At 48.4% G+C, this 12323-nt stretch overlaps 1 protein-coding gene and 2 long non-coding RNA genes across 3 annotated transcripts; all 3 read right to left on the bottom strand.

Moving 5' to 3' along the window:
* Positions 1-764: 764 nt before the first annotated feature.
* On the bottom strand, positions 765-2742 carry LOC136508956 (uncharacterized). The gene is made up of 2 exons (XM_066503735.1): positions 1428-2742; positions 765-912 (listed from the first exon to the last, which is right to left on the bottom strand). Exon 1 carries the CDS (start codon positions 2535-2537, stop codon positions 2010-2012), a length of 528 nt encoding a protein of 175 aa, XP_066359832.1. The 5' UTR covers positions 2538-2742; the 3' UTR covers positions 765-912; positions 1428-2009.
* A 345-nt stretch (positions 2743-3087) lies between these two features.
* Positions 3088-8581, bottom strand: LOC136508958 (uncharacterized). The gene is made up of 3 exons (XR_010772158.1): positions 8223-8581; positions 6872-7125; positions 3088-3564 (listed from the first exon to the last, which is right to left on the bottom strand). It is a non-coding gene; the product is annotated as an uncharacterized lncRNA (long non-coding RNA).
* Positions 4211-6865, bottom strand: LOC136508957 (uncharacterized). Its single transcript, XR_010772157.1, has 2 exons — positions 4706-6865; positions 4211-4622 (listed from the first exon to the last, which is right to left on the bottom strand). It is a non-coding gene; the product is annotated as an uncharacterized lncRNA (long non-coding RNA).
* Positions 8582-12323: the final 3742 nt, after the last annotated feature.

The raw sequence follows: 12323 nt of genomic DNA, 5'->3' as shown, positions 1-12323 counted from the left end.
ATAGGAATGCTTGAAAAACAGCTATTCATGTGCCTGAACCTTGATTGCTTTTGCTAGGTTTCAACTCTAGCCTACCCCAACTTGTTTGGACTTAAAAGGTTTTGGTGTTGTTGTTATATACTATAACTTATCTCGTGCTGTCAGCTCTGTTTTCAGGAATTGAAATTAGGAGACTCAATTAAGGCTGAGAGTTCATCTCTAAGACATAGGGTCTGTTCTGAATCTGGCATCAACTCAGCACTTTGGCTTGTGTCATATTGTTGAGCAGATGAGCAATTCTCTCCCAAAGAAGAATCTTTGACCAATGAAAATTGACAGAAGGGCTGGGAAATAGAGCGGTAAACTGTACGTGAAATATTGGCTGTGACTTGTCAGGAGACAAGAATCAAATACAGTCCACTAACTGAACCTTGGTCAGTCCCCATCTTTAATGAATCATTTATGCCATCTGTCATTTCTTCCACTAGTAAAACAGGTGACTAAAAATATTTAAATATCAGAGTTTCAGTACTGGACAATGACAAAGCTGCGCCATTAGAAAATCTGGCATTTCTGAAGAGAGCCAACACTAATGATCTTTCTGCATCACTGATCTCTCACTCATCTGTTTAAATTCTTCCAGTTATGCTCAATGGGAAACATGCCAGTGCCAGTTGCATAAAGTCCTCAATACCTGACAAAGTAATAAATCATATTACATGACTGTGAAGGCATTTTTTTCTCGAACACATAGTAAAGGCAATATTATACCAGAGTTATCTACCTAGAATTACAATGAAGCCTACCTTGCACTGGTACTTTCCTCAGGCTGGAGGCCAGAAGCTGGATGACGGACAAGAGATGGTTGCATGAAGCCAACTTAACATGCTTCTCCCCCACCAAATCAGCATATGAAGAATTTTCATTCAATTTCTGTCAGGGGTTTTATGATGGTACGCATGAGAAGGGGGAGCTTAGACATTTTCAATTTACTGTTGAGCCCATAAAAAGATTGAAAATAACCCTATATCTGTGCAACTTCAAAGTAAAGTAGTAATGTTTATGTCATTGTATTGATTAGTCTTCAAATTTGTCACCACTGTCGTTGTGTTGGCCCTTCCTAATTTTGTGTCCAAGCTAAATAAAGTAGTAATGGGCATGCATCATAACTGTACAGTGACTGACAACTCTAAGGGAACTGCCATTTCACAATTTCAAGGCACAACTCAGATATTTGACACAACAACACAAGTTAAATAAAAATATTCTGAGGATAAATACTGCGCATGACAGATAAGCCACACATTCAGCTAAGAACTACAACTGAAATTTCATAAAGATACAACTCATCATTTCAAAGAAAGTGCTAGTCGAATCGAATATTTGTTGTGCTAATTAAAAGAATGAAGTCTGGCCGTCTGGGGAAGAAAGAAGAAAACAACACTTACAATTTCATCTGTAATAGCTGGCTCCAACTGGACCAAGATGGCTTCCACCAGAGCAGCCAATATTCTTCTCCCTAACAGAAGATCACATTATCTGAAAGAAAGCGCTACTCGAATATTTGTTGTGCTAGCAGTAACGGATGTATGCTTTCTGCAAGGTTAGTCAGCCTTGAAATCAATTTTGTCATCCAAACAATCTTTTGAACTTGAGCACATAGGTATAGATACGAGAACCAATTTTGGTATCTTGTACAGCATATGATCCCCCAATTCAATTTCATGGCCAAGAGCTAAAGACAAGCTACATTCATTACAGATGCCACACTGTCCAATTTGTGGAGTAACTGAAACAACTTGGTGTGATACTAATTTACACCTAGTGAGTAGTAAACAAATCAGCGCAGGCCAAGAAGAGAGGCCGGAAAACACCACACCGAGACGCCCGCCCCCAAATCCTATCACAACATTGGATTGCGCAGGTGGCTGCGTCCGAATGACAGGACAGGACTGGAGGGGAGAAAATCTAGCTTGAGAAGAAGAAGAGGTGTAAAAGGGGGTGCGGCTACAGGTTACAGCTACTACTAATTAGGAACTAGGAGAAGCGCGGCCTGTGTCGTCGTCTCGGCGGCCGAGTAGGAGCGCGGCGAAGCTGGCGGCGGCGCAGAGCGCGGCGACGGCGTTGCCCTCGCGCAGGAGGACGCGGAGCGCGAGCCCCGCGATGTCCCTTGTGGCGCGGCGGCCCTCGGCGACGAGCGACCGGGGCGGGCGCCCCGCGAAGGCGAGCAGCACGAGGACGGTGGTCCAGGTGACGAGCATGGCGGGGGCCGCCACGGCGAGCGCGGCCCCCATCGAGAGCAGCCCGAACACCGCGCCGTACATGACCGAGGCGTACAGCGCCGCGGGCCACGCGGGCGCCGCGGAGGCCGAGGTGGAGGAGTAGTACCAGGCGCGGACGGAGGCGAGGAGGGACCAGGAGGAGGAGAGCAGCGCGGCGTACACCGCCAGGAAGAGCGCTACCCAGGTCCGACGCCGGCTGAGCGCCCGCAGAAGGAGTGATGTCCACGGCGGCCACGCCGCCGCTGGCGGCTCGGCCGCCCCCGCCGACGGATCCATGGACGGGCGGGTGGGCGGCGGAATCGATCTGGTGGATGGGGGATGATGCTTGGCTTGCTTCCGCCGGTGGCGATTCCTGACTGGCTGGAGTGGGGTGGGGGGTCGGCTATGCTTTGCTTTTTCGCTTTGCTTGGCTGGGGAGGCGAAGGGAAGGAAGCGAGGAGAACTGAAGAAGGCAACGGGGGATTCTCGTCGCCAAGCGTGATGTGGTGGATATGCATGTCGCTGCCCACCACCGGACAGGAGAGTTCTTCTCTTTCCTTACTAATGAAGTTTTGAGTTTTTTTTCTCATCCCGGAATTCTCCAATTTCCCTTTTTAGTGAACTTTTTTTAAACGAGCCGAGCATGATAGCTGCAGATTTATATTGATGATAAAGAAAAAGACTGGCACCTACCTAACCCCACGAGAGATTTGCAAAAGAGGATCACATCTACAAAGACTAATTAAGATAACTCTATCAAGTAGCAAACCACTACTAACAGCAGCTAAAGCGAAACCACAAACACAAACATCACTGGCGCATTCCCTTCTGATTGGGCCACTGGCAATAAGAATAGAGACGAGCAGCCTGTTCGTGCTTCAGCCAGGGCTTATCAGCCATGATACAATGTTTTTCTCTCACAATAAACCAGCACCAGTCGGGCTAATCAGCCCAGAAGCCCAGAAACCAATCGGCGAACAGGCCGGAGGTTTTGATTGTTGGGCACAACACTATGGTCATCGCCATTCCACATATCTTGGTTCAATAGGACGACAATATCTTCTACAGTGAAATATACTCCGTTGAGGGGCCGTATTGATCAAAATCTTTTGATCGAGCTCCTAATTAATCTACTTGATCCTAGTAAAGTACGGAGTAGTGGCCTGTGCTGCTATATACATATATCAGAAGTTTGTTGAAGCCTATATCTACACCAAATGGTGCATCTTTTTTCCAAAGATAACGTGGAATTCGTATGATGCCCAGTCACCTAAATATTTGTGCATCTTTAAAATGAGTAGTCAGTAGCTTTGGACAACAGTACCTGCAGAAAAAAGTATGAAATAATAAGTTACAAACACATAATAGTTATTGCTTGCATCTTACTCTGATGACCTATTAAAGCAAAAATAATAAGTTACAAACACAGAATTTCTATTGGTTGGATCTTATTTCAAAGGCTATATTTTTTCGCGCCCGGGGATATAGCCCTTTTTATCATTAAGAAGAAGAGAATTATACGACGCAGCTACGAGAGAACCCTCGTAGCACAGATTACAAACCACGAAGGTAATGGTGAGTGGCCTGGAATACAATTTATAACAACATGAAAAAAAAGGAGAAAAGAAAAAGCGACCGCCCTCAAAACCCGAACCTACAAACTGAGCCTGTAAAAATAGGATACAACAGCGCGATAGTTGCCTACAAACAAGACAATGCCACGGTGGCAAAGTATCCACCCAAAGCAGCAACAACGACAAAGCATCCGCCAACGAAAACCACGGCGGCCAAGTATCCGCCAAAACGCCCACTGCAGCAAAGCATTCGCAGGGGGGAGCGGCCATAACACACTCGGCAGCAAAGCATATGCTAGAGCGGAGGCCAACGACAACGACAGCAGAGCATCCCGCCAGAAGAACGATAGCGGCAAAGCATCCGCTATGAGAGCTAGACGACGACGGCAAACTCGATTGCTGCAGGCGAAACCATTGCGAGTAGAACATAGGCACATACAGGCACAGTGAGGAACTCCACCACGAGCTAACGAGGCTGTGATGTCGGCGATCACACGGGGACGAGCCAAAGGGATTCTTCAGCGACGCCTTCAAGAAGGGGGTGACGCCCAAGGTGACCACCGTGAACGCCATCGCCACTGGCCTTGCAACATATAAGGCGGGGCTTGCGCCCAAAATCCGAGGCCATCGGTAGGAAACATGGGGTTCAATAACAACGCCCCCAAGGAGGTATGTGGCGCCCGAGTCGTCACCGTCGTCCGCTCGGCTAAAGCCGAGCTGAGCTTTCGCTCAGAACTCCACGCATCCAAGGATGGCCAGGGCCGCACATCTGGCTCTCATCTTAAATCCCATCTTTTCTTTATCAGCTCTGCTCCCGAACAAAGAAAGGAGACTGATTTTAGTGGCGTGGGTGATACCCAACGAAAAACAAATTCGAACACGAACACGAACCGAGGGCTCGAGCCAACCGACCCCCACCGACTGCTGGTCCGAGAGCAAGCCGGCTGGCCACCAAGTCCCGGTCGCCTCGCCCCGGGCCCAGGCGATGCGCGGAAGGCCAGCCACCGCTGCCTCGGCGGCCGCGGACAGCACGTGAGACGTGGGCGCCGGATCCAACCGCAACCAGCCAGAGGACGGGCGTGGCCGCCGGATCCAGCCACCACCGGCCAAGGGGCAGGCGTGACCGGCGGATCCAGCCGCCTCCGGCCAGGGGGTGGTCGTTGATGCCAGATCCGGCCACCACAAACCAGGGGGCGCGCGCGCCTGCCGGGTCTGCCAGATCCCGCCGCCATCAGGCAGGGGACGCGGCCGCTGGCCTTCTAGGCCGCCCGCTGGCAGCGCGGGGCTAGCCAGGCCAGGCGCCAAACCGGCCACCAGCACGAGGGTACTGCCGCTGGCCCTCCACGCCGGTCACCTCCACAGACATCGGCAGATCGACGCCAAGAAACGCTGTCGGCTGAGGGAAAGCTCGGGGAGGGCGAAGCGAGGGGGAAAGAGGGAGCGGGGGGAGAGGAAACTGCGACCGCTGCCTTGTTGAGCAACGCCACCACGGGCCGCCGCCACCGCAAGTCGGAGGGAGCGGCGACGGCGGCCAGAGGGCTGGCCCCGAGGGCCCCCTAGGGGGTGGCGGCGGGAGGCCCCCCGAGTCACCTCAGAGACGACGCGGGGGTGGGTCGTGATGACTTTCTTGAGAAGTTATCTTATGCAACTCAAAGGCTATATTCAAGTAGCACAATAAGGGCACCTGAAGTCAGATGGTTGGGAGCATATTGTCCAGGGAATCCAGAAAACTTTTCAGAAGCCACCCAGTATATGTGCATGTTCATATATTTTGTATCGAAGAATAAAATTGAATGAGATCTGAATATTTAGAGCTGAAAAAATATTAGTGAAAAGTGAAAACGACAAAGTTGGTTTGGTGATTTTGTGTAAAAGATGAAACTGAGGTATCAATTATGATAGTTCAAAATTGAAAAACCAGATGTTACACACAATTTTTTTGGTGGCAGTGATGGTCATAGGGAAAAACAGAACTCTGTCCGACTTTAACAAAGCTACAAAAAAAAAAGGAGGACCCACGTCTCAAGACTGTACCATATATGGATTTTTTAGTACTCAAGCCATAAGGTGCAAGCTTACCATGTGCATAAGAATATCAAAGCAAAACATACAAATCTAAACAGAGAAGGCATTAACTTAGCTTGAAGCTGTGTAAAAGATAGGAAGGCTTGCCATATGAACTGATAGCACAAATCTTTTGATGATAAAGTAAGCGTAAAAAATAGTCTTCCATGTATGTTCCCAGCACTTGATAGTGGAGAGAATCACCAATAAAGGTAAAGTTGTGTTGTTACTGACAACAAAACAATGAACTATATCAAACTGAACCCAAACTGGAGCTGATGAATTCGAGAAATAATTTAGAGAAGCAAGGAGTTGTTGGCCAGCAGCGTTGGAATTTCCAGTTAGAACTTTCAGTTAATACTTAATATACTTTGCCCCTCAAATGTATTAAATTAGTAAATGGTCTATAAACTTGATTAAACTAAGCCGGAATGCAGTATACAATCAATGTCATAGTATTGAGGTATTGAGTTCTGCAACTTGAAAATAGGTTAAACATTATGTAGACATTTCAGCAGTGCCCACTTTGAAGGTCATTACAAATCAAACCATAGTACTAAACCAAGTATGAATTGCAGGAATTGGACTGAGATTTTATAATTGGTAAATAAAAAAGTGCTTACCTGACATTACTCACACTCTATTCAACTCACCATCTACCACGGTAGATAGTCAAACTTTAGGAATAAAGATCCAAAATATCAGATTGACAAATTGAGATTGCAAGTTAACATGTTTAGTTTACAAACGATTTCAGAGATACAAATATTAAAGATGAATTGAGATGGATGTTGGATCAGGTAAAATCATTTTATATACCTTGCGAGATGTTTCCCCTACTTCGATAATTTTAACACTAAGGGAAGAAGCATTTTGTCAGCTAAGCAAAATCAACTATACTCATGGACTCCAATCAGGAAGATACATCTCCTATCTTTCGAGCCAACACCAAGGTTCGATTTTTTAGATTCATGTAAGCGTGAAAGTACTTACACTCCCGATTTGATCACTGGCTTTGCTTGTAGCTGTGGCCCAGGCCTGTTGGTGCATCCCTGTGTGATGTGGCTAACCAGCAGCATGTTGCTGCGGCCCAGCGGTGGTGGTGGAGAGACAACAGTGTGCCTCCTCCATGCGTGCGACGTCCGTCCGGCCCCGCTGCGTTTGGTCCACTGGCGCACGGCATGCAGGCATTGCTCCAGTCGCACGAGTGCCTTTTGCCGCCGTCGACGCCTCCCATGTGCTCCCACCTGCAAGCAATACCCCATGCTCAATTTCAGCCACCAGCTGTGACGCTTCACCGCCCGAATCCGATCAATGGCTAGCCCCTGCACTCAGATCTGTGTGCTATCCATGGGTTATCAGTGATTGCTAGTATAATAGGCAGTCGCTTCGCTCCTTTATAATAGGTGCCCTCCTTGGAGCACCTATTCTAGATTGGGCTAGTATAACCAGCAGTTATCTCCGTGTTTAGAACTTGCAAAGCCACATTTCGTGTGGTGTACGTAAGAACTCAACTGTACAAGCTATTTTGACAATAAGGGCGCTAACAGAAATACTCCTCAAAGAACGCATGTATTTACTATGAAATTTGAATTCACATTCTTTGGCAACGGAAGGTTTTCATAATGGGTAAACTGATACATTATAAATTATATCCTCCGAGGCAACAGGTATGGAATATATATAAAATTTACTGAAAACACGCTAATATCTAGGAATACGAAGAAACAGTAAATTGATCAGGCCAATACAAACCATTTATGTTTGTCTATTCACAGTTGCTTGACGAAATGCCTCGAAGGCTAGCTGTTCACTGAAGCAACACTATTCAACAAAGATTGTTGCTGCTGCAAGTCATCTTCTCTGTAAGTAGTGTGTCGTTTGATGAAGTTCTGTCGGAATATTTTTTTTCCCCTAAAATCTGATATGCAGGTGCATGCATCCTGTGTGGAACATGTCTGCTGTTCATTATAATCCTTCTAATAATACAATCCTGGGATTTGAGAAAATATAGAGTAAAAAGTTTAATGGGAAACAATCCATTTAAATGAAGGCTACATGTCTGAAAACTTGAGAACTAACCCACGGAGTAACAAATTGTTTTGCATATGAACAGGGGCGGAGCCAAGATGAGCACGGTTTTTTTTTTTTGGGCGGGCAGCTAATCAATAGAGATTTAGAACAAATGTCGAAGATTAATGGTGAAATCACGTTTTTTCTACAGTAAATACAAAGCAAAATCACTTGGCATTTTATCAAACACTTGCAAGCAATCATTTCATAGGCCAGAGCAGTAGAAGCAAAGGAGCAGCAGTGGCAAAGACGAACTTGGGGGAGCTTACACCTGCGGTTGATAGTCGACGGCTGCTAGATGGGCTTCGTCGCAGTCTTGCTCCACCGGCTGGCCAGCCCAATGGAGCCCCCATCGTCGCGCTCCCTGCAGTCTACTGTGACCGCCAGAAGAAACCATCGTACCTGTTGCTTGACACACATGAGTACAACCTGGCGCGAGCGCACGGCGCAGCGGTCTCGGCCACCATGGCTCGGGTGGGGCCGCCTCGGGAGCCCCGGCGGCTCCCCTTCCCCTCCCACGGTGTCCCAGGCGGGTGAGTGCTCGGCCCTCGGCTCCAGGGCACTCTGGGACTGGGAGGAGAGGGCGGGGCGGCCGTCTCCCGTGGCTGCAAAGCAGGGACCAGCACCTTCTCGAACTTGCGAGGAGGGGATGAGCTCCGCCCGGTTTCACGGTTTAATGGGTCACGGACCCGCTAACATTCGCATGCAACGGTTCCGGCGACGAGCTGACTCGATCGTACGGTTAGCGGGTTATTGGGCGACGTGGCCCAATCCACGTGCCCGCTTTTAAGACAAGCTAGGCGGCTATGCCCTTCCCTTAGACCACCCAGCCTGTTCGTTTGGCTATGGTTCATCGTAAACGATCGTAAATTTTTAGTCAGAATAGTATTTTTCTCTTACATGAACCAGTTAGTTCATAAACCAGCAACAATACGAACCAACCAACCAAACAGGCTGAATGTTCTCCACGTCAGAAAAATTCAATGTGCATGCTACTGCCCCGATGCTTGGAACTCCTCATGCCGCACAATGTTCATCATCGAGGGTGGGTCAAGCTCGTTAGAGAACCACCACTCATTCGTACCCGTGATTGAGTGACCACCAGCCGGTTAATAACTCATTTTTTAACTGGCAAGTATCGAGTCATCTACTTTCTTTAATGGCCCAGTTTACTTATCTTATAATTCATACTTTTCGATTTATCTTTTAAGCCGGAACAATGTTTTTCTCTCACAACAAATCAGCCGGAACAATGTTTTAGCTTGTTTTTTCAGCGAAACGAACCGAGCCCATGCTAGCCAGAAAAGTGTTTCAACTTATTTTTTCAGCGAAGCGAACAGGACCCATAGAAAATTTTGAAGTTGCCATCAGCCCTGCAATATGATGACCCGAGGCTCAAACGCTCTCTTATTTCGTCATCGATATTTTCTTACATTGTGGCAATCTTTGCCGGGTTTTTTTTTCCCGACACAGCACGGCCCCAAAAAAAAAACACTATTGGTTCTTGGCGTAGTACGCGCCATGTCACCAAGTTCTAAGGAGCTACCACAATAGTATAAAAGGAAAATTGGTTTCCTTAAGATTACGGTTATTTCCTCTTCTCTTGCTACGAGTTTACCTAAACAAGCCCGTGATGGTTTCCCGAAGGAACCATCGTCCACGTCATCCCAAAATTTTGTGGCCGTCCGATTTCCCATCATGTGGCCTAAAATTGTTGAATCTGCTCTCGTGCGAAGCTGCTCCTCCTGCTTCTCCTGACCTTAGCTGGCTTTTACTTAGCTTCTCTTTACCTGCTCCGGCTTCCCATCCAAATCCACTCAATCAAATATATACTCCAGCTTCAGCTTCTCCTTCTCAACCCATCTGGAAAGATCTCGTCTCTTCCCGTCGCTCTCCTCTCTCTCCCCGTCGACCTCTCTCTCCCTAGCTCCCTCTCCCTCTCGATCCGGACGCGGCGACCACCGGTGCGGACGCGGTGGCTACGGTCCTCCTCCTCTCCCCTCGCATCGTGGCGTGCCAGGTGGCCCAGCGCCGTAGGCTCACGGCACAAGGCACTGGGGGTGCCAGACGCTCCCGGCCTGCGCCGCGGTGCCGCGCGTGCGCCCCTGTGGTGGTCGTCTTCGGCCACGGCGCGGCGTGACCGGCCCAGCCGGTCGCCGCCGCTGTAAGGAAAATGGACCCTTGGCCCATTTACTTTGGATTTTGGTGTTTGATGACCAACACAACCAAATTGGACTAATGAATTTGCAAGTGTTTGTTTTGTAGTCCAACAGGGTGCAAGACGTGACTTGGACGAAGGCGATGTGACGATCCGATGATCAACACCTTGAGTAAGACCTTAGGAGCACAAGAAAAGACCCAAGATATCAAGCAAAGTCCAAGCATGAAGATAGGAACCAAGCCGTACGCAAGATCACGAAGAAACGAGCTCGTAGAGGCGACCGGACGCAAGGACCGGATGCTGGAAGCGCGACCGGACGCTAGACCGGTGGCTCGGCAGACAGGCGACCGGACACGAGGACCGGACGCTGACGGCAACCGACCGGACGCTGGAACGCAGCGTCCGATCGAGTACAGAGAGGTTCCAGGCGCGCGAAACTGCGACCGGACGCGTCCGGTGGCAGGCGACCGGACGCTGGCAGCGTCCGATCGGTGGTTCACTGCTGCAACGGTCGGGACGACCGGACGCGTCCGGTCAGGACGATTCAGCGTCCGGTCAGTAGCAGAATTGTGGGAGTTTGACCCCAACGGCTACTTTCTCAGTGGGGCTTATAAATACAACCCCCAACCGGCCATTTGAGGTGTGTGGAACTGAGGAAACATACCAAGGGTGTTGATACACCATTTTAGTGATCTCCACATGCATAGTGCTTAGTGTTTTATTAGGTGATTAGCATAAGTGCTTTGTGAAGTACTTAGGTTGATTAGACCACCGCTTATGTGCTTGCTCTAGGTGTTTGCCTAGTGTTTAGTGAGGTTTGCATACCTCTTGCCACCCCGTGCTTGCGAGCACAAGTGTTGTACATCGGAGGGGCTTGAAGTCTTGCGAGATCACACCAACCGCGGTTGTGGTGTGGCCGCCACCGTGTACCGGAGGGAACAAGGCCCACGGCGTTTCGGCCGAAAGCTTGATAGTGAAGACGGCGGAGAGAATCCGGGAGAGGCTTGCCGTGAGGCACATCGGAGACCCACTTGCGCGTGGGGAAGGCCCGAGGCTATCCACGGACTCACCCGACCGGGAGCTTGGCCCTTGCGAGGGATTCCTTGCGAGGGGCTCCAACGAGGACTAGGGGGAAGCTTGCGTGCTTCTCGATACCTCGGTAAAAATACCGGAGTCGTCGACGGGAGTTTGCATATCTCTACCTTGCTCTTTAGCTTCCGCATTTATATTGATTACGTTACTACGTTTGCGGTAGAGATAGCAACACACTAGCAAAACCATAGTTGCACATCTAGATAGCTTATCTATTGCATAGGTTTTGCTAGGGCAAGAAAAGAGGCCATAGTTTAGAGTTAGAATTTTAAGTTGCCTAATTCACCCCCCCCCCCTCTTAGGCGTCACGGTCCCTTCAATTGGTATCAGAGCCGGTTGGCTCATATTTGGACCTTTGGCTTAACCGCCGTTGAGCCGACGCTATTGTAAGAGTGGTTGGGATGGATACCGCTAGGCCTCCACAATTTGATGGCACTAACTTCCTTTACTATAAAGCAAGAATGGCTTGCCACCTTGAGGCGGTTGATTTAGGTGTATGGAGAATCACTCGTGACGGGATGAAACCCATCAAGAATCCCGAAAAACCCACAAAGAGTGATAAAAAAGAAATGCATTTTAATGCTAGAGCTAAGAATTGCTTGTTTGAATCATTTAGCATGGATGTGTTTAACCAAGTGTTCACATTAAATACGGCACATGAAATTTGGTTAAAACTCCAAGAGCTCCATGACGGCTCAAGTAATGTCCGTGAGCAAACACATTGTCTAGCTAAGCAAAATTATGATTCCTTTGCTATGAAAGATAATGAGCTTGTTCGTGATATGTATTCTCGATTGAATCTAATTATCAATGAGCTCCATTCAATAGGATTATTAAAGCTAGATGATGCCGACATCGTGAGGAAGATCATCTCCGTTCTACCACAAAAGAAATATGCAAGCATTATCACCATCCTTCACAACATGGAGAACTTGAGCACCATGACCCCGGGCATTGTCATTGGCAAGTTAGTGGCATTTGAAATGTCACATAAGATGGGGCAAGAAGATGCTTCTTCATCAAGCAAAGGCAAAGCTCTCGCTTGTAGCGAGAAGAAAAAGATGAAGGGCAAGAAAGTTGAGTCAAGCTCAAGCTCAAGCTCCTCAAGTGAAGAAGAAA

Source organism: Miscanthus floridulus, chromosome 15, assembly GCF_019320115.1.
Source record: "Miscanthus floridulus cultivar M001 chromosome 15, ASM1932011v1, whole genome shotgun sequence".
Classification (NCBI taxonomy): domain Eukaryota; kingdom Viridiplantae; phylum Streptophyta; class Magnoliopsida; order Poales; family Poaceae; genus Miscanthus; species Miscanthus floridulus.
The sequence above is the reverse complement of the archived record's forward strand: the minus strand, read 5'-3'. Positions and strand labels throughout refer to the sequence as shown.